The sequence below is a fragment of the Emys orbicularis genome, chromosome 23, assembly GCF_028017835.1.
Source record: "Emys orbicularis isolate rEmyOrb1 chromosome 23, rEmyOrb1.hap1, whole genome shotgun sequence".
Lineage (NCBI taxonomy): Eukaryota > Metazoa > Chordata > Testudines > Emydidae > Emys > Emys orbicularis.
Genome location: NC_088705.1, coordinates 18,938,214 through 18,960,232, shown reverse-complemented (window position 1 = coordinate 18,960,232; position 22,019 = coordinate 18,938,214). Strand labels below are relative to the sequence as shown.

Here is a 22,019-nt window from a genome sequence, read left to right as displayed (position 1 = left end):
GCTGGTTCCCAGGGAATGGGGGTGCTCAGAGGGGAGCCCCCCAGGATGCAGCGGGTGGGTGGGGACTCCCAGAGGCTGGGGGGTGCTCAGAGGAAAGTCCCTAGGAAGTAGCAGGTGGGTACTGGCTCCCAGGGAATGGGGGGTGCTCAGAGGGGAATCCCCAGGATGCAGCGAGTGGGTGCTGGTTCCCAGGGAATGGGGGTGCTCAGAGGGGAACCCCCAGGATGCAGCGAGTGGGTGCTGGTTCCCAGGGAATCGGGGTGCTCAGAGGAGAGCCCCCAGGATGCAGCGTGTGGGTGCTGGTTCCCAGGGAATGGGGGGTGCTCAGAGGGGAACCCCCCGGGATGCAGCAGGTGGGTGCTGGTTCCCAGGGAATAGGGGTGCTCAGAGGGGAGCCCCCAGGATGCAGCGGGTGGGTGCTGGTTCCCAGGGAATGGGGGTGCTCAGAGGGCAGCCCCCAGGATGCAGTGGGTGGGTGCTGGTTCCCAGGGAATGGGGGTGCTCAGAGGGGAGCCCCCAGGATGCAGCGGGTGGGTACACGTTCCCAGGGAATGGGGGTGCTCAGAGGGGAGCCCCCATGATGCAGCGGGTGGGTGGGGACTCCCAGAGGCTGGGGGGTGCTCAGAGTAAAGTCCCTAGGAAGCAGCAGGTGGGTGCTGGCTCCCAGGGAATGGGGGGTGCTCAGAGGGGAGCCCCCAGGATGCAGCGGGTGGGTGCTGGTTCCCAGGGAATGGGGGGTGCTCAGAGGGGAGCCCCCAGGATGCAGCGGGTGGGTGCTGGTTCCCAGGGAATGGGGGTGCTCAGAGGGGAGTCCCCAGGAGGCAGCGGGTGGGTGGGGACTCCCAGAGGCTGGGGGGTGCTCAGAGGGGAGCCCCCAGGATGCAGCGGGTGGGTGCTGGTTCCCAGGGAATGGGGGTGCTCAGAGGGCAGCCCCCAGGATGCAGCGGGTGGGTGCTGGTTCCCAGGGAATGGGGGTGCTCAGAGGGCAGCCCCCAGGATGCAGCGGGTGGGTGCTGGTTCCCAGGGAATGGGGGTGCTCAAAGGGGAGCCCCCAGGATGCAGCGTGTGGGTGCTGGTTCCCAGGGAATGGGGGGTGCTCAGAGGGGAACCCCCAGGATACAGCGGGTGGGTGCTGGTTCCCAGGGAATGGGGGTGCTCAGAGGGGAGCACCCAGGATGCAGCGGGTGGGTGCTGGTTCCCAGGGAATGGGGGTGCTCAGAGGGGAGCCCCCATGATGCAGCGGGTGGGTGGGGACTCCCAGAGGCTGGGGGGTGCTCAGAGGAAAGTCCCTAGGAAGTAGCAGGTGGCTGCTGGCTCCCAGGGAATGGGGGGTGCTCAGAGGGGAACCCCCAGGATGCAGCGAGTGGGTGCTGGTTCCCAGGGAATGGGGGTGCTCAGAGGAAAGTCCCTAGGAAGTAGCAGGTGGGTGCTGGCTCCCGGGGCAGCAGGGTGAGGTAACCCACGCTAGGTTTGCAGGGCAGCAGCCAGGCTAGGGCTACGGGCTCCACTCTAGTCCGCAGGGCGACTCGGCGCCAGGTCCGGTTTACCACCCGGCGCCGAGCCCGACCCGTGTGTGTGGACAGGGCTATACAGGCCGTTAATCCCGGAGCCTAACGATGGCAGGGCAACGCGACAGCTAGGCCGCCGGGGCGACCAGGTCAGCTCCCTAGCACGTGCCCACAGCGCGGGGAGGAGCTTGTCAGACTGGCCAGAGGGGGCAGTGCCAACAGCAAAGATGGCGGCGGCTGCCCATCCGCTCGACGGGTCTGAAGCCACCGGAAGGAGCGGGCTGCGCCTGCGCTGACCCTCACTAAGGTGGGAGCCGATTGGCTGGAGCGTTGCGCGAGCCCTGAGTGTCGGGCTCGCTGACTGGTTGGTTGCTTGTGGCGCGCAGAGGAGCTGTTAGAAGCAGGAGCCGAGCGTGTGGCGGGGTGTCCGCAGCACCCATAATGTGGAGCAGTCACGGTGAGGGTGTGGCGGGGGTGAAGAGGCTGGCAGGGCGGTGAGGTGGTGTAGTGGGGGGAATGGGGTGATGAAGCGGGGGAGGGGCTGGCAGGGGGGGATGGGCTGATGTGGTGGGGCAGGCAGTGGGTTCCTCTCTCCCCTAGTTGTGGGGCTGGAGGCATGTGTCTCTCCCTTGTGAGGTGCCTGTAAATGGCTGAGCCCAGGCTGCTGACCCCATGATGCTGCCCGGCATCCCCGTGAGCTCAGCGTTCTGGTGCCTTCTCTGATCTGTGATGGGGTTTGGCCTTGGGTGCAGGTTAAAAATACAGGAGGCTGGGGAGCAAGGCTTGGGGGTGGGGGGAGTGTTCTCCTGTCTCTCCTGATGGAGCCCCCTCAGCTCCAGTGTGGAGCCTCATGTTATTCATGGCTGGGGAGCAGGCTTATTGTCAGTGGTGCCAGCGCTCACTGTTTTATCACAAGTCTAATAACATTTGGAGCTTTTTTTAAAGCTCCAGTTCCTGGAGTTATGTGAACATGTGAGAATCTCAACTTTCCCTCTAGTTGACATGGTTGCTGCAAAACACCTGAAATTATGACCCCAAAAGCTCATACATATATATTTACATATATAATGTAAATTACCCCCCCCCAACTTACTATATTTTGTCTAATTTTAAGCCAGTTGCATGACTTTTTTGGGTGTAATTTATGGCTTTTGAACATTTGGCGTTGGCAGCACTGTGTTATTAACCCTGATTCTTCCCCCTCTCCCCCAGGTGGCTTTGAGAGTGGCTATGGAGGGTCTGCAATTAGTGGAGGATACACACAGTCCCCAGGGGGGTTTGGATCTCCTGCAGCCACCCAGGGAGAAAAGAAACAGGTATGTAGTGCTTCCTAGTCCAGATAAGGGTTTGAGAGAATGGGAGAGTTGGGCTTAGCCCACAAGTGCCTGGTCATGCTGGGGAGCTCCCCTTGGGGGTTTTGGTCTCTACATTCCTGTCATGAGAAGGATTATCTACACCTCTCCTAGCACAGAACAAATTGTGCAGCGTTAGGAACAAACTTCCTAATATAACATAAGCAGTGATGGGAGAAGTACAACAGCCTAGGAGCTACCACTGATTTGTTTTGTGAGTTTGGGCAAGTTATTTATACTCTACTTTGGTTTCCCCACTCAGAATAGATATTTACCTCATTCACAGGATGTTGTAGCTTAATTAAACTTTGCAGCTGTGCTATAGCTGCAACCATCATTTTATGACTACTGACCTGGTTACATCAAACATGGCTGAGCTGTGTCCACTCTGCGTTTTTACCTCCACAACAAAAGAATGTATAAAATACTCCTTTGTCTCAACATCTACCATGTTGCCTACTGTGTTTGTATCAGGGAAAACCAGGAGAGCTATCCCATATTTCTCAGCAGGGTATAATGGAGCATGAAGGACATGCACCTGGACCGATACCAAGAGTGCATAGGGAAAGCTGTAAGGAAGGAGGAAGACAGGCCAACTCTGTTACACAAACTTAGTTAGGCTGTCCCTTCTACGCAGTAAAAAACAAACCCGATGTTATCCCTTGGTTGAGGAAGACGACCGTGTGCCAGCCTAGGCCACTAGGGAGGGCAGCACATACTTAACTGTTGTGATTCCTAAGAGTATCAATTATGAGTGATGTTAGGGGGCTTATTCCTTCACCCTCTTGCTTCTCTGGTCCTTCTCGTATGAACAGAGAGCAACAATACCCGAAGTCCGAAGGTGCAAACAATTCAATGTTTACTGGGGTGAACTTCCAGCAAGCATGATTCCAGTTTCCTTCCTCAGTATCCCGCTTCCCAGCTCTGACACCACAGAGCCTTGCCTGTGTCCCTGTTCCCATTTCCCCCTTAGTGAAACATGATTCCAATTCTCCCACCCCCATTCCCCCCTTACTTCCTGATTGACTGCAGACAATATAGTAAAACTTGAGTTCTGCTTAGCTATATCTTAACCAATCATTTTACTGAAATTTAACTAACCAATCCTAACGTATTGTTACATGATTATTTAACCAATTATATCCCACCACCTTAATTGGTTTACACCCAACAAAATTAATTATACAGCAGACAGAAACAATCACAGAACCAGACAGAGATTATACAGACAAACAATAGGGAAGTGGAGACTACAGTGATAGAACAATACAGAAATGAGGATTTCACATCCCAGCTATTGATAAGTGAGTTCCTGCCAGACAGGATGCTATCAAACTAAGTTTCCTTTTACATCTTTTAGGCTCTTCCCTTTCTCTGGAGGTGATAGGAATATCAGGACAGGATTGTATTCTTAACAGCCCAATAGCACCTTATTTCAATGTGACTAGTTTGGAATGTGAGGATGTCACCATACACTTCCCAGTTTATGGCTGCCTCTGCTGCTTAGCTGAAGGCCTTAGCCTAAGAACAGGGCTCAGACTGTCACAGTTAGAGAAGGCCCTTACACAGACAGACAGTGATTTTGATTCTTTCTTTTATACCTCTATAACTAGCTTAGTGATAAGAATTCACCTACATTCTTAAAGTATAGGACTTTGCAGGCAGGCCTGAATATCTCTATCCTAACAAGTGAACTCAAACCATGGTTCGAGCTGCCTGTGGTACTAACTGGTCACAGACTCAGTTAAAAATCATAATGCTGACATGGCCTCAATGTTTGTAAATCACTTTGAACATCTCAATCTCAACATGAGTCAGCAATGCGATGCTGTTGCAAAAAAAGCAAATGCAATTTTAGGCTGCATTAACCGAGGCATAGCATGCAAATCACAGGAGGTGATGGTACTGCTCTACTCAGGGCTAGTTAGGCCTCAGCTGGAGTACTGTATCCAGTTTTGGTCACCGATGTAGAGAAACTGGAAAGGATCCAGAGGCGAGCAGCAAAGACGATCAAAGAGGTGGGGAGTGCAAGCTATATAAGCAAAGGCCGAAGGAACCGGATATGTTTAGTTAGGAAAAGAGGAAATTGAGAGGCAACATGATAGCAGTCTTCAAATACTTGAAAGACTGCCATAAAAAAGATGAAGAACAGTTGTTCTCTTGCCACAGCAGGCAGGACAAGAGGTAATGGGTTCAAACTACAACATAGCAGATTTAGATTAAATCTCAGGAAAAAGTCTTAACTGTAAGAACAGTAGGACAATGGAACAGACTCCTAGGGAGGTTGTAGAAGCTCCTTCACTGGAGGTTTTCAAAAGGAGGCTGGATAGCCAACTCTCTTGGATGGTTTAGATAACAAATCCTGCATCTTAGCAGGGAGTTAGACTCACTAGATGACCTTTGTGGTCCCTTCTAACCCTATGATTCTAGCTGGACCTTTGGTCTGACCCAGTGTGGCTGGTCTTATATTCTTATGATCTAAAGTGCTTTGCTGAGAATTAACTAGAACAGTGTTACTTGTTTATGCTGACTTCATAAGAAACATACAAAGGTTATGGAGACACAGTCTTAGTCTTCAGGTAAAAGTGCTTTTAGTACCTAACTTAAGACTTTAACAAGTGTATTTCAGTATTTACAATTTGTGGGAAAATAAAATTTCTAGTCTTGTTTTTTCTTTTTCAAAGATCAAAAGGTGAAATTTTCAGTCTTCTTTAAATTCTCTTTTGCAGAGATCCCGCTCCCAGAATATTGTGCCATGTACAGTGTCTCAGTTACTTGCTGCTGAGCAGATTGATGAGACATTCAAGATCCGAGAAGTAGAGATCTCGCAGGTAAGTGAAAAAGGCTGCTGAGTAGGTATTTGTTGTGCAAATGGGTGGGAGGGAAGGTGGTGGTGTGTAAGTGTTAAATATTAAACTTCTTTGTCCTAAGTTTTTTTCCCCCCAAGTAAACTGATCTCCGTTTCTTTTCCAATGCAGGTTGTTATCATGGGAATAATCAGACAGGCAGAGAAAGCACCAACCAACATCCTCTACAAAATAGATGATATGACTGCAGCCCCGATGGATGTCAGACAGTGGGTTGATACTGATGTAAGCACCAACTGGGGTTTAGGGTTGAAACAATAAGTATGAATTCTGATACTTTCTGTCCAGGAATGATGGAGGAAATAGTATTTACCTTGTAAATGTAAACTAAGACCATAGTATAGCTAACCAGCAGGACTAGAGACTGATATCACAAGTTTAAACTCAATTAAATATCTCACTGACTGCTTTTTTTTAAACTGAAAAGACACCAAAGGCCCAGATTCTCATAGGTACTTAGGAACTCATGTCCACCATTTCGGTGCAACTGACATTCTCAAAACTATTGTCCAGCTGCTGCCTAACCCTGTAGGTGCTTATGTTTCCACTGGTGAGCATGTGCAAAGCCACCCAGTCCTGACACCACCCCACAGCCAATGAGCAGCTCGGAGCCTTAGTTCAAGCCAAAACCCCAGAGTGATTCTCAAATTAGGTTTTCCCACACCTATCTTGCCAGAGGAGCCCAGTCTGGCAGGTGTGCTCAGAGTATGTCTAACCCTCACAAAAGACCGGGGGTGGGATGGGGACAGAAGCAAGTGAAGAGCTTGGGTGTGTGTGTCCATCTGTCCCAGAATACCCAGTAGTTAGGTCAGGATATGGGAGATACAAGTTTGAATCCCCAGTTTGCCTGATGTGAAGCAGGGAATTGACCCTGATTCTCCCACTATTGGTTATAACTGGAAGGGTGTTGTCTGTCTGGCTTTTCGTGAAAGGGCTGACCTGGCTTGGGGGCCTAACTCCAGGAAAGGGCTCATGGCTGAGAATCCTGAGCGGAGACAGGTGTCTCCCTGTGGGCCATAAGCCCTGCCTCTTTCCTTTGTATTTCACTCTTGGCTGGCTTAGACATCTCCCTGCTCAGCTTGCTGGCTTCTGAGCATCCCTTTCTTAAGTGTGTAACTCTCCATACAAGATGTGAGAAGCCTGGGTGTCTAACTTGGGGCTGAGAATTCCACTAAGTAGCAGGGATCTAGAAGTCCATCATTGCAATGCCTGGGCAATTCCTTTGTGAATCTAACCCCGAATGCCTGATCTGATTCCAGATATGTTGAGGTACTTCTTAGTAATACTTCCTTTGAATAGGTCTATTGAGCACTGGAAAATTCTCCTTTACCTATTCTGTTATGGAATTTGCTTTCCCTGTCTGCATGTACTTATTGCATGGGAGCTGTTTGTGTTCTGAGAACAGAATAGATCCCCCAGTGGATAATTTGGTTGTATCAAAAGAGACTTGTTATCAGTACTTTATCTGACCTATGTAAACCTAGAAGAGCATCCCTCTCGCAGGGATATTTAGTGTTCCTGGGGAATTATTCTCTTGGACTCCCAACATTGTAGTATATATCCTTCAGGATGTTGATGATGGGGCAAGATTCTTAAAGAATGTCGTTCCTTAGCCAAACTGAAGAAGTCAGTATTGAACACCATGAGCACGTCTTCCTCTTCCCCTTTTTAAAATATAAAAACACTCCTGGTGCCTCTGGGGACTTAGTTTGAGTACCTACTGGTGTCATGCATGGCTGTGCTTAAGCAAGCCTAAAACATGTACACTGACGAGCTGCTTGTCTTATTCTCACATACACTAAGCCTGTTTGTTCTCAACCAGAGGTATACTTAGCGGTACTGGGCAGTACATCAGCTCATCTAGATATTTGCCTAGTTTTACAACAGGCTACATAAAAAACACTAGCGAAGTCAGTACAAACTAAAATTTCATACAGCTAATGATTTGTTTATACTACTCTGTATGCTATACACTGCATGTTCCAGGCTCGGGTGTGTGTGTCCATCTGTCCCAGAATACCCAGTAGTTAGGTCACTCATCCAGGATGTGGGAGATACAAATTTGAATTTCCACTTTGCCTGATTGGGTATAACTGGGAGGGTGTTGTCTCTTTGGCTTTTCGTGAGAGGACTGAAATGTAAGTACAATATTTATATTCCAACTGATTTATAATTACATGGTAAAAATGATAAGGGAAGCAATTTTTCAGTAATAGTGTGTTGTGACACTTCTATATTTTTGTCTGATTTTGTAAGCAAGTAGTTTTTAAGTGAGGTGAAACTTGGGGTACGCAAGACAAATCAGACTCCTGAAAGGAGTACAATAGTCTGGAAAGGTTGAGAGCCACTGCATTAAGCGTATCATTTGAAGAGATGGAATCCCTCTCTATCCTGAAACCACTTTATCTTAAACTAAGACATGTCTCTAGTTTCCTTAGACTCTCCCATACCGATACAGTAATGCAGGCTGGCATTGACTGATACTTAAAAGAGACGTTACAACATATAACTAAAAGCAGCAAAGAGTCCTGTGGCACCTTATAGACTAACAGACCTATAGGAGCATGAGCTTTCGTGGGTGAATACCCACTTCTTCGGATGCCAACATATAACTACAGGCAATACCTAGCCGAGGTGAGCAAGTTTGAGACAATTAGACACTGTAAACTTGAAGTGCAATCAGCAGAATAAAAGGCGGTTTTATGTCTGCCCCAAGACCCCCAGTCAATGTATATGGCTGTACAATTGCATCTTCTTGAACAAAACATTTTTTCTCTTGTGTTGCTGTATGAAGGACCTTCGAAATGGGACAAACTGACTGTATGGACATAGTGTAACTGACTAAACAAAGTGCTGTGAAATGCATAATGTAAACAAATAGAGAAGTATGTTTTCTCCTACTGTTAAAGCTACAGTGATCATTAGGGTTACTTGTAACAACAGTAGGTAAAAGAACTTCCAAACAGGAATGTGTGGCTTTTTTTAAAAGATGGGTGTCTCTTTATGTAACTTGATATTGCTAATAACTGAGACAGGAACTACAAGGACCAAGAAAATCTTTTTTTTTTTCTCCCCTCTCTTTGTAAGGAGGCAGGGAGTGAGAATGTTGTGGTGCCCCCAGGAACTTACGTGAAAGTGGCTGGTCATCTTCGATCGTTCCAGGTAGAATCCTGTTCTTTACTTGTATGACTACTTCTAAATAGAGAGTCTCAAGTGATTGCTGAAGGCGTGGTGTGCCCTATCTGCTGTTTCTAATAGAGCCTGCTTAGGGATTCTATTGCATACTATCTGGGAGCCTGATTGTGTTCAACCCATGTCTATAGCAGCTTCAGTGGGGCTTGATCAGGTCCCTGGTGAAACACAGTTCAGAGGCAATATTTAATTTTAGACAAACCTTGTCACTTACCAGCACAGCCAAGGCCTGCCTTCAGGAATCTGTTCGCAACTTGGTTAACTATTCTGCCTTCTTACAAATGTTGCATTAATAGGTGCCCATTCCAGGCACCCTGATAACACTTCATATCAACAAACATATCGCCATCCAACATGACATGCACACCATTCATTTTTATCACAGGTAGGTAACTAGGTACACCCACCCCTGCCACTGTGTCTGCAGTAGTAAACGTAAGGGGAAAATCTCTCCTCTCAAACTGTCCCCTTCCCAAATGCAAGAGAGAGAAGAGAACCTTCAAGTCATGCTGCATGGCTCAACAAGTTGTTTGCTACTGACTAAAGTAATTGGCTCCAATATCTAATCTCTCAGCATCACTTTGACCTCTCATAATGTCACTCATATGATGCTTTTGTTTGTATGGTAGTAATTCCCAGAGGCTCCAGTCAGGTTACTGGGGAACCCATTATGCTAGGCACCACACAAATGCCTGGTCCCTGCCTCAGCAAGACTGCAGCCGAAGAAAGGAGCTGAACAGTCGTCATTTCAGTAACATTATAAGCACTTATGTGGCACTGTATGTGTAAAGCACTGTACAGATACTAGTTTGCTTGAAAGCAAGCCTGTGTGGTTTTTCCCCCCTCAAACTTCTGACTGTCTTTATCATCTGGTCCTAAAAGAAAAGGCACTATTTTGCCCCTCCATTAATACAACTTTAAAAAGGGGATGAGTTCTAATTCTCTCTCTAGTATTAATACTGCTTTTAAAGGGGCTCTGATATACAGGACTTTCCAGGATTTTCTGCTGTGGACAGCCACTGCCACCTTGTCTGTACAGTGCTATTGGGGTGGTGTGGTGTGGTCGTCTATCTTTGAGATAAATTACTCCCATGAAGGTCTGTCACATTCATATAATGTGAATCTGTTCCTGGATAAGTTTCAGATTAGGGCTAACTTCAATAACTTTGTCACTGATTTTATGGAAACAAACACTGTTCCTATCACTGTCCCTCTGCTCTTTAGGGCTATGGTTGCAATGTGTTTTTGCAGACATATTAAACATGTTCCTAGTGTTGTAATCTTTCCAATTGCTTTTTTTCCTCTCCAAAAGAATAAGAAGAGCCTGGTAGCATTTAAGATCATGCCTCTGGAAGATATGAATGAGTTCACCACACACTTATTGGCAATTGTCAACGCACATATGGTCCTCAGAAAAAGCATCATGGTATGTCCTTGTATCTCTTCTCTGTTCCAGCCCTTATACAGAACAATGTTCCAGGCTGTCTCTATAAGAGGTTCTTGGAGGAAGTGGGGTTTAATGTGGCAGCATAGATAACTTCAAGAAGTAGGAGGTTGCCGTGATCATGATGCAGTCACCCTGGCTTCCCCAGAGAGAGTGTTGCCACTGTGGTACAGCCAACTTCCAGTAGTCTCTATTTGGGATCACTCTATTTGGATCGAACAGAGACTTCTCTTAGAGGAGAGTCTATTGATAGAGATTCTCTAGGTTCTAGTCAGGAGGAGAGGATGGAAGAGGATAAAGTATGGGCCAGATCAGACGAGAAACATTCACATAAAAAAGAATAAAGCAACAGAGGGTCCTGTGGCACCTTTAAGACTAACAGAAGTATTGGGAGCATAAGCTTTCGTGGGTAAGAACCTCACTTCTTCAGATGCAAGTAATGGAAATCTCCAGAGGCAGGTATAAATCAGTATGGAGATAACGAGGTTAGTTCAATCAGGGAGGGTGAGGTGCTCTGCTAGCAGTAGAGGTGTGAACACCAAGGGAGGAGAAACTGCTTCTGTAGTTGGATAGCCATTCACAGTCTTTGTTTAATCCTGATCTGATGGTGTCAAATTTGCAAATGAACTGGAGCTCAGCAGTTTCTCTTTGGAGTCTGGTCCTGAAGTTTTTTTGCTGTAAGATGGCTACCTTAACATCTGCTATTGTGTGGCCAGGGAGGTTGAAGTGTTCTCCTACAGGTTTTTGTATATTGCCATTCCCGATATCTGACTTGTGTCCATTTATCCTCTTGCGTAGTGACTGTCCAGTTTGGCCAATGTACATAGCAGAGGGGCATTGCTGGCACATGATGGCATATATAACATTGGTGGACGTGCAGGTGGATGAGCCGGTGATGTTGTAGCTGATCTGGTTAGGTCCTGTGATAGTGCTGCTGGTGTAGATATGTGGGCAGAGTTGGCATCGAGGTTTGTTGCATGGGTTGGTTCCTGAGTTAGAGTTGTTATGGTGCGGTGCATGGTTGCTGGTGAGAATATGCTTAAGGTTGGCGGGTTGTCTGTGGGCGAGGACTGGCCTGCCTCCCAAGGTCTGTGAAAGTGAGGGATCATTGTCCAGGATGGGTTGTAGATCACTGATGATGCGTTGGAGAGGTTTAAGCTGAGGGCTGTAGGTGATGGCCAGTGGAGTTCTGTTGCACCGATGCCAACTCTGCCCACATATCTACACCAGCAGCACTATCACAGGACCTAACCAGATCAGCTACAACATCACCGGCTCATTCACTTGCACGTCCACCAATGTTATATATGCCATCATGTGCCAACAATGCCCCTCTGCTATGTACATTGGCCAAACTGGACAGTCACTACGCAAGAGGATAAATGGACACAAGTCAGATATCAGGAATGGCAATATACAAAAACCTGTAGGAGAACACTTCAACCTCCCTGGCCACACAATAGCAGATGTTAAGGTAGCCATCTTACAGCAAAAAAACTTCAGGACCAGACTCCAAAGAGAAACTGCTGAGCTCCAGTTCATTTGCAAATTTGACACCATCAGATCAGGATTAAACAAAGACTGTGAATGGCTATCCAACTACAGAAGCAGTTTCTCCTCCCTTGGTGTTCACACCTCTACTGCTAGCAGAGCACCTCACCCTCCCTGATTGAACTAACCTCGTTATCTCCATACTGATTTATACCTGCCTCTGGAGATTTCCACTACTTGCATCTGAAGAAGTGAGGTTCTTACCCACGAAAGCTTATGCTCCCAATACTTCTGTTAGTCTTAAAGGTGCCACAGGACCCTCTGTTGCTTTTTACAGATTCAGACTAACACGGCTACCCCTCTGATACATAAAAAAGAATCTGACACATCAGAAAAGGGCAGACAAATAAACAGTGACAAGTTTTTAAAGTGCTTGTACACAAATGCTAGAAGTCTAAATAATAAGATGGGTGAACTAGAGTGCCTTGTGATAAAGGAGGTTATTGATATAATAGGCATCACAGAAACCTGGTGGAGTGGGGACAATCAGTGGGACACAATCATTCCGGGGTACAAAATATATCGGAAGGACAGAACAGGTCGTGCGGCGGGTGGCACTATATGTGAAAGAAAATGTAGAATCAAATGAAGTAAAAATCTTAAGTGAATCCACATGTTCCATAGAATCTCTATGGATAGTAATTTCATGCTCTAATAAGAATATAACATTAGGGATCTATTATCGACCACCTGACCAGGACAGTGATAGTGATGATGAAATGCTAAGGGAAATTAGAGAGGCTATCAAAATTAAGAACTCAATAATAGTGGGGGATTTCAATTATCCCCATATTGATTGGGAACATGTCACCTCAGGACGAAATGCAGAGACAAAATTTCTCAATACTTTAAATGACTGCTTCTTGGAGCAGCTGGTATGGGAACCCACAAGGGGAGAGGCAACTCTCGATTTAGTCCTGTGTGGAGCGCAGGATCTGGTCCAAGAGGTAACTATAACAGGACCGCTTGGAAATAGTGACCATAATATAATAACATTTTAACATCCCTGTGGTGGGAAGAACACCTCAACAGCCCAACACTGTGGCATTTAACTTCAGAAAGGGGAACTATGCAAAAATGAGGGGGTTAGTTAAACAGAAATTAAAAGGTACATTGACTAGAGTGAAATCCCTGCAAGCTGCATGGACACTTTTCAAAGACACCATAATAGAGGCCCAACTTAAATGTATACCCCAAATTAAAAAACACAGTAAAAGAACTAAAGAAGAGCCACCATGGCTTAACAACCATGTAAAAGAAGTAGTGGGAGATAAAAAGGCATCTTTTAAAAAGTGGAAGTCAAATCCTAGTGAGGTAAATAGAAAGGAGCATAAACACTGCAAAATTAAGTGTAAAAATGTAATAAAAGCCCAAAAGGAGTTTGAAGAACAGCTAGCCAAAAACTCAGAAGGTAATAACAAAATGTTTTTTAAGTACATCAGAAGCAGGAAGCCTGCTAAACAACCAGTGAGGCCCCTGGACGATTGAGATACAAAAGGAGCACTTAAAGACAATAAAGTCATTGCAGAGAAACTAAATGAATTCTTTGCTTCAGTCTTCACGGCTGAGGATGTTAGGGAGATTCCCAAACCTGAGTCGTCCTTTGTAGGTGACCAATCTGAGGAATTGTCACAGATTGAAGTGTCACTAGGGGAGGTTTTGGAATTAATTGATAAACTTAACAGTAATAAGTCACCGGGACCAGATGGCATTCACCCAAGAGTTCTGAAAGAACTCAAATGTGAAATTGTGGAACTATTAACTATGGTTTGTAACCTGTCCTTTAAATCGGCTTCTGTACCCAGTGACTGGAAGATAGCTAATGTAATGCCAATATTTTAAAAGGGCTCTAGAGGTGATCCCGGCAATTACAGACCAGTAAGTCTAACGTCCGTACCGGGCAAATTAGTTGAAACCATCGTAAAGAATAAAATAGTCAGACACATAGAAGAACATAACTTATTGGGCAAAAGTCAACATGCTTTCTGTAAAGGGAAATCATGTCTTACTAATCTATTAGAGTTCTTTGAAGGGGTCAACAAACATGTGGACAAGGGGGATCCAGTGGACATAGTGTACTTAGATTTCCAGAAAGCCTTTGACAAGGTCCCTCACCAAAGGCTCTTACGTAAATTACGTTGTCATGGGATAAGAGGGAAGATCCTTTCATGGACAGAGAACTGGTTAAAAGACAGGGAACAAAGGGTAGGAATAAGTGGTAAATTTTCAGACTGGAGAGGGGTAACTAGTGGTGTTCCCCAAGGGTCAGTCCTAGGACCAATCCTATTCAACTTATTCATAAATGATCTGGAGAAAGGGGTAAACAGTGAGGTGGCAAACTTTGCAGATGATGCTAAACTGCTCAAGATAGTTAAGACCAAAGCAGACTGTGAAGAACTTCAAAAAGATCTCATAAAACTAAGTGATTGGGCAACAAAATGGCAAATGAAATTTAATGTGGATAAATGTAAAGTAATGCACATTGGAAAAAATAACCCCAACTATACATGCAATATGATGGTGGCTAATTTAGCTACAGCTAATCAGGAAAGAGATCTTGGAGTCATCGTGGATAGTTCTCTGAAGACGTCCACACAGTGTGCAGTGGCAGTCAAAAAAGCAAACAAGATATTAGGAACCCTTCAAAAAGGGATAGAGAATAAGACAGAGAATATCTTATTGCCCTTATATAAATCCCTGGTACACCCACATCTTGAATACTGCGTACAGATGTGGTCTCCTCATTTCAAAAAAGATATACTGGCATTAGAAAAAGTTCAGAAAAGGGCAACTAAAATAAGGGGTTTGGAACAGGTCCCATAGGAGAGATTAAACAGGCTAGGACTTTTCAGCTTGGAAAAGAGGAGACTGAGGGAGGATATGATAGAGGTATATAAAATCATGAGTGATGTTGAGAATGTGAATAAGGACAAGTTATTTACTTGTTCCCATAATATAAGAAGTAGGGGCCACCAAATGAAATTAATGGGCAGCAGGTTTAAAACAAATAAAAGGAAGTTCTTCTTCACACAGCGCACAGTCAACCTGTGGAACTCCTTGCCTGAGGAGGTTGTGAAGGCTAGGACTATAACAGGGTTTAAAAGAGAACCTTCATGAATTTATCTAGTTAAGTTCATTAATGGCTATTAGCCAGGATAGCTAAGGAATGGTGTCCCTAGCCTCTGTTTGTCAGAGGGTGGAGATGGATGGCAGGAGAGAGATCACTTGATCATTACCTGGTTAGGTTCACTCCCTCTGGGGCACCTGGCATTGGCCACTGTCAGTAGACAGGACACTGTGCTGGATGGACCTTTGGTCTGACCCAGTATGGCCATTCTTATGTTCTTATATGTTCTCTGTCTTATTACTGTGGCCTTGAAGTAGCTTGTGACCACAGCTGTTTTATTCTGTAACTTTAGACAACATCAAAAATGCCTCAGTCTCTGGGCTCCTTTGGGATGGGTGATATGGCAAGCTATGGATGTGGCAGTAGTGTGCCAGTGAATGGACTTACAGCACATCAGAGTCAGGTATGTGTGAACAGTAACTTGCCATTACAGTAATACAGCGATCAGGATGCATGAACACTGAGTGATGCTGAATGCAATGTGATACAGGGCAAATCAAAGTTTAGTTATTACATAAAGGTCATATTCTATCCATCTTTTTTGTAACCCTTCCATTGACTGGTGGGAGTTCAGCTGTAGCCTGAAGATAGTAAGTAGTGCTAAACTTATGGCAGACTCATGGACTGCAACTAGAAATGGAATTCAACTCTCCCTGTGGAAGGAATATGTCATCCTCCAGTAATAGGAAAAGTTGCAAGCATTCTGCAAACGGAATGAATAAATTTGTGCTCAGTAATAGCAACATGCATGGAGTGGAGGCAATGCTGTCTGGAGTTTTTTACCTAAGTCTGTGGGAATATGAAATGGAAGAGTCTGCTGTGCTCCTGAGTGTACCGCTAACCATGTCTATAACTTCTTACTTTGTCAGGTGTTAAATTTGATTAAAAGCTGCTCTGATCCAGAAGGCTTGAGCCTGACGGAGCTGAAATCCCAACTACATAACATCAATATGACAACAATCAAGTAAGTATATAGAGACCAAGGATGTTCTGGAACCCAAAGCTGTCCTCCCTGAACCTACTTAGTAGTACTTGACAAATGGAGAGTGAGATAAAGAAATGCACTGGCTCACTGTAGCATGCAGGAGTGCTGGGACTCCAGATATTGCCTCACTTATCTTGATGGATGGAACAGGAGTGAATGTTGGGGCAAAGATCCCATTAATTCTTTCAGGTCAAGAATCTGCTTTTTCCTCAGCATATCTGTGTAGCAGTGCACCATTAATTCTATCACCAAGGTGTTGGTGGGATACTCACTCTCATCCATTATTTACAATAGATGTTAATTTGAAAAGACTCTAAAACAGAGGTGCCCTGTTAGCAGGTAGCTGTCACAAAATGACTTCATCTGAGGACTTAACAGGCTTAAAGGTGAATTCCAGAGATCTTGCTAAAAACTCAACTTTTCTAGGAAGATTCTCAGAAAGGGATGAGTCTGTCCAAGACAGAACAGCACTGTCTTTAAACAGTTTGATATCCTGAAATGTTTACTTACTGTGCACTCCCTGGCTCCTCTGCCACAGCAATATTGCACCCCCTGCCCTTCCTTCCCTCCACATTAACATAGAGCAAGAGCCATTATCTTCCCACACTTTCCTTTCACACTGACCAGTTTCTCATGCTTGGTGTCAGCCCAGATCTAAACATTTCTTAAAACTTCAGAAAGATGAGCTGAGTAGTTGGAGTTGAGTGGGGCACTGATGAGCTGTATCAGCTTGTAATAATACTGTTGTGTAAGTTACTTGTGATTGAAAGTAGTATGGACAATGTGTCTGTTTCTGTTACGTATCTGAATTTGAAGCCCATGTTGCATACCCTGGATATCAGGCAGAATTCAGTGGGGTGGACTGGCTTCTTACCCTCTCCCCCCCCCCAACCCAGCCTCCCTGAGTGTTGGGAAGGTGTTGGGGCTCAGCATGTCATTTAAGATCTTGCCATTTTCTATATCCCATCTCATTTTGCAACAGGTAGCCATAGCTACTTCCTCTAGCTGAACAATGTTAAGTGGTGGTGTTTTCCTCCCATAGATGGCAGGGGCTGGAAGCTACTGGGTGGGCTACGTAGGCTTGCCCTTGAGAAGGTGTGTGCTCATCCTGAATAACTTTGTTTCCTTTTGACACACGGAGCAATTTGGCTTGCTGTGGAGAAAGGGCTGCTGAAGCATTTGCATGGGATACTGGAGGAGAGCAGTGGCAATGATCTGAGGACATGCACCCCAGAAAGAAGCTGTCGATAATGAAATGATTGTTTTTCCTTCCTCAGGCAAGCGGTTGAATTTCTTAGCAGTGAGGGACACATCTATTCCACTGTGGATGACGATCACTATAAATCTACAGATGCTGAATAAAGGTGCTTCTGAGAGTTGCCCTATCTTGCTGGGTTTGGTTCCATGCAAGCACCAATTTATGCTGTACTTACAGTACTATGTGTACATATCTTAAAGTAGCTCTACCAAGCTTTTCTCTGCAGAAGGTGATCTCTGCTACTTACATCCCTTGAAAGCAGCAGCTACTCTGAGCATCCAGAATTCTCAAACCAAGAGCAGCAAAGTAAATGTACAGTGTTCCCCTAACCAGACTCAAATAATATGAGACAGAGTGACTAAAGCTTAACCAGGTGTTCAGGGGAGAAATGACCTCCCTGTGAAGAACTGGAAGCTTCAGAGCCTTTCTTCATCTAGTATCCATCTCATATAGCACCACTGGTAAGGGGGGGAGAGAGTGGGTTTGCCTAGCCTCGTCACTGGCAGATTGTTCTGAAATGGCTTCTCAGCTTGGCCAGCCTTCAGCCTGTTTAAGAATAACCCACCTTTATGAATTAGAGAGCCTGCCAAGGTACAGTGCTTAAGAATAGTTATCGACTTTCTGCACATCTTACATCTATATTTGTATTACAGGATGATCCTGTTAATGAAACTTTTGATATTCCAATAAAGCTTTTTAGTTTGGGTTAGATGTGCTTGTGGGGGGCGTTCTCAAAGGCAGAAAAGCTTCCACCTTGATGGAACTTAGCCCTGGCATATTCTCTGAACTGAATAAACAGATCCTGTACTTTCTCCCACTGCGATGGAAAATGCATGAAGCCTTTGGAGTAAACTTTTTTAAAGGGTTAAACTTTCACAAAAAATGTGAACACAGTAGAAAGTTCAGAAACTAAATGTAACACTCCAGATTTTTGTCTTTATTAAAAACAAAGATAACTTCAAAAGTTCCAATTCTGCTGCTGACCTGTGTGGAGCTCACTACACAGTTCATGTTGAACTTTTTTTTCTCTTTTAAAAAAAAATAATTTCCTACTTTTAAAATAAAAATAAGGTTGCAAAAATAAAGCACTGATATTTAGGAAATGCCAGAATTAAGGTTGCCTACATAAACTTTGCTTCAGCCCCCTTGTGCTTATAACTATTTACATGACCATTTTATATTTTTTTCCCACAGGTTCCCCACCTCATTCAATGAATGATGCTCACTGTATGGGTACCTAGTCAGTATTTTTTTATCCTCATTCAGTGTGGACCTCATGCTTATTTACTGCACACCATCCAAACCCTGCACCGAATAAGAAATTTTCCCATGAGCATTTTTTATAGCATTCATTACTGTAACACCTGCGTGATACTGATTACTGAGTGTTAAAAAACTTAGATGGGGAACTGTGGCTGAGTTTAAGGCCAAAATTATTAAGTGCCCAACTTTGGATGCCCAGGGCCTGATTTTATTTCTGAGTGCTTAGTGTTTTTTAGCACTTTGTATATTCACAGCTCCCACTGACTTCAGTAGCAAAATTGAGTGCTTGTCAGGGCCCATGTATCTCCTGTTAGGCACCCAGAACATAAGGAACACATAGTGACCCTCTGGGAGAAGTTTGGTTTAAGTGACTTGCCCAGCATCAAGGAAGAACTATCTGGTGGAGGTGGGAAAGGCATCATTTTCTAGGGTAGCATTCAACTGCTTTGACTATGAGTCCCCTGCCTCATTTGTAGTAACCCACCTTCCAACTTCTGCAACAAACAAGGCAGGGATCCTACAGACAATAGCTTTCTTCACTACACAATCCTGATTGAGTATCTGAGCAACAGCTGTCCAGTGCACTAAATGAGGCAGGGGTTCTGTGGCCCTCCCCCCCAAAAAGGGGAGGGAGAGGCATGTGTTCATGTATTACAGACTATCATGATTGGAGCTGGGTTGTAATTGGCAACCTTAAATCTGGCATTTCTACATTTCAATTGCTTCAGTTTGCAATCTTAATGTTTTCTATGTGGTCTTTTTGTATGTAAATGAGAGTAAGATTTTACTGCTCTTTTGGCACTGCAGAAGCTGTCCAGTTTTGGAAGCTGGAGTTGGATTATTCCTTGTTCACACATCAACAGAACTGGCCTTGCCCTCTAGTGTCTTCAGATTCTGCTCTGTTACACTTGTGCAAGCCCACTGAATGCAATATTTTATTAAGGTTCTTGTCGCAGCAGAGCTGTAGGACAAGTGATGTACAGGTATAACTGGCAGCTTTGGAGGTATGGACTCTAGTGATGCACAAACCAGAAGCACTAACTTGATTTTCATGTCTACACTGCAATAAAAAACCCACAGTGCTGAGTCTCAGCCAACTCAGGCACACAGCTTGGACTGTTGAGCTAAAAATTTGGGCTTGGGCTGGAGCCTGGGCTCTGAGACCCTCTGCCCTGTCACCTAGCCCCAGATCCCAGTATGCTTTCATAGATTTAAAAAAAAAATCTTTGGCTGGCAAACTGAGCAGACTTGCTGGAGAGTAGACAAGAATAAATGTGGAGCTCCACAAAACCATTGTTAAAGTCATATTACAGGGTATAATCCTCCCTTTGGCTGGATGAATAGCAAAAGGGCCTTGCTTTCAGTCAGATGAAGGGGTTAGGTTTCAGTTCTCTTTAGATTCCTATTTCTACCTGTTTCTCAAAGCAGTCAGCAGGTGTCTTCCAGCCCTGCTTCCACCAAGCCTGTCATGCCTGCATTTTGTCCAGATTTCAGGGGGATGTAGCAGGAGGGGAAGTGCTCTCCTGCACTGCATGATGCTACCGTCGAAGAACCTCAATTTTTACACCATTAAAATCAAACAAGCCATCCAATTATTTCTTTTCCCTCTCCCTTGATGCACTTTGTGACATGCATTTTGTTGCATAGAGAATATTGATCCTGAGGCTTCAAGATATTTTTCCAAACTTTAAATAAAACCGCTGGGGTTGTATTGTGACACTTTTTATTGTTTTTTTTTGCCACCTTATAAATGAGAGCCAAAGACCAAGGGCGCAGCAGAGTCATCACAAGCATCACACTGGGCATGCCAAAGGAAGACAGGCCAACAGGCTTGCTCACAAGCACGAGGTACCCTGTAAGCTGAAGGACAGGTGGAACGTTGGCAGCAGTTGTCTCCAGCTGTGAGCAAAGATGTAGCCTCTGGTTGTCTAAAAATGGCTGAGACAAACCAGCAAATCACTGAAAGTAATGGGGGATGGGGTTCACAACTGCAGCTTTTTACAGTGTCTTCAAAAGGAGAAATGAGTTCAGCTGGAGCTGTAGAATGTGTTTAATTCCAGCCCTCAAAGTGTTTCTCCATAGGACATTGTGCCTTGGTGTTTGAGTTGTGTCCTCAGAGCCCAGGCAACTGGGGGGAGGGATAGCTCAGTGGTTTGAGCATTGGCCTGCTAAACCTAGGGTTGTGAGTTCAATCCTTGAGGGGGCCACTTTGGGATCTGGGGAAAAAATCTGTCTGGGGATTGGTCCTGCTTTAAGCACAGGGTTGGACTAGATGACCTCCTGAGGTCCCTTCCAACCCTGATATTCTATGATTATGTAAATGTGAGCAATTTGTGTGGGTCCTAGCTGTAGCCAGCACTGCACTATACAAAATATGCTAAACTAACCCAGTGCCCTGCATGCTGGTGCTGTACTGATTCTCACACAGGAGGAGATATTCTGAGGCTTACATTGCCAAACCTGGATGCCTAAAGTTAAGTTTCTAAATACATAGTGAGGAACCTAAACAAAGTAGTCTAATTTTCAGCAGGGCCGTGTACCCACAAATCCCACTGACAGTAGTGAGAGCTGCTCAGCTTCTTCTATTGAGTCTAACTTTAGGCACACAGGGTTGAAAGCTTTGGCCTGCCTAGATGACCTACAATATTAAACCACACCCAAAACAGCAAGCAGCAGCTGCAGAAAAGTGTTCTTTGTTATCCATGCAGTGAGGGTGAAAGATCACTCAAGCACTGCTGCACCAACTGGTAGATGACTGTCTATGTGCCTCCTCAGGGTGTGAGTGCACACAGGCGAGACTCCAGGGTCAGGGACGTCCCTAGCTATTCTTGGGGCTGGGGCTGGGGCTGGGTCCCTGCACTTGCCGCCGCCGGTGAGTGCAGGCCCTGCCCTGCTGCAGTCCTCAGGGGCGGGAAGAGGTGGGGCGGGGGCTGGAGCAGTACGCAGCTGCGCAGGGCACCAGGAAATTTGGTGCCCCAAGTTTCCTGGTGCCCCACGCAGCTGCATACGGGTAAGGATGGCCCTGCCAGGGGTGCTGTGTTTCCAGCCCCTTACTTAGAGCTCTGAATTAAGGTGCTTCCGATCAAGTATAAATGCAGAAAGAGAGCTCTAGCACCAGCACCACATCCCAGAAGTTTACAATGGGGTATACAGGTTTATACAGGGGTAAGAACATGGCGCATCCCTTGGGTAACTACTAAAACTGTTCCCCAAGTATATTGTCTTGGGGTCACTTCTGAAATGTCCTAGAGCAGGTGCAGGAGAGCAGCATGCCCTGACAATCCCCCAGCTGGCATGCTGATGCAGGATCAGCTTTGCTCTGCTCAGCTCAAAAGTGTAGATCTCAGAGTTCAGAGGAGCTGAATCCACACAACTCAATTATTGAAGGGAGACTCCCCTGAATACTGGGACTCTGTGCCTGCTAGGGGAATCATTGGAGAGACTTTGTTAACCCGCCTATTTGTCCTGGTGC

At 45.5% G+C, this 22,019-nt stretch overlaps 1 protein-coding gene across 3 annotated transcripts; it reads left to right on the top strand.

Moving 5' to 3' along the window:
• The first annotated feature begins 1,873 nt into the window (after nt 1-1,873).
• On the top strand, nt 1,874-20,259 carry RPA2 (replication protein A2). 3 transcript variants are annotated; one of them, XM_065421565.1, is made up of 10 exons: nt 1,874-1,965; nt 2,721-2,824; nt 5,590-5,691; nt 5,839-5,952; nt 8,815-8,889; nt 10,232-10,345; nt 15,334-15,444; nt 15,911-16,005; nt 17,304-17,390; nt 18,479-20,259. In XM_065421565.1, exons 1-9 carry the CDS (start codon nt 1,950-1,952, stop codon nt 17,386-17,388), a joined length of 816 nt encoding a protein of 271 aa, XP_065277637.1. In that variant the 5' UTR covers nt 1,874-1,949; the 3' UTR covers nt 17,389-17,390; nt 18,479-20,259. The 3 variants fall into 3 exon arrangements, with proteins under 3 accessions (XP_065277637.1, XP_065277638.1, XP_065277636.1); XM_065421566.1 differs by lacking the exon at nt 18,479-20,259 and having other exon boundaries at nt 8,818-8,889; nt 17,304-17,991; XM_065421564.1 differs by lacking the exon at nt 18,479-20,259 and having other exon boundaries at nt 17,304-17,991.
• The last annotated feature ends 1,760 nt before the right edge of the window (nt 20,260-22,019 follow it).

Excerpts from the sequence above, each read along its gene's own strand:
- RPA2 (XM_065421565.1), top strand. Across the intron at positions 2,825-5,589 it reads CCCAGGGAGAAAAGAAACAG|AGATCCCGCTCCCAGAATAT; the intron begins GTATGTAGTGCT and ends TCTCTTTTGCAG. Across the intron at positions 5,953-8,814 it reads GACAGTGGGTTGATACTGAT|GAGGCAGGGAGTGAGAATGT; the intron begins GTAAGCACCAAC and ends TCTCTTTGTAAG.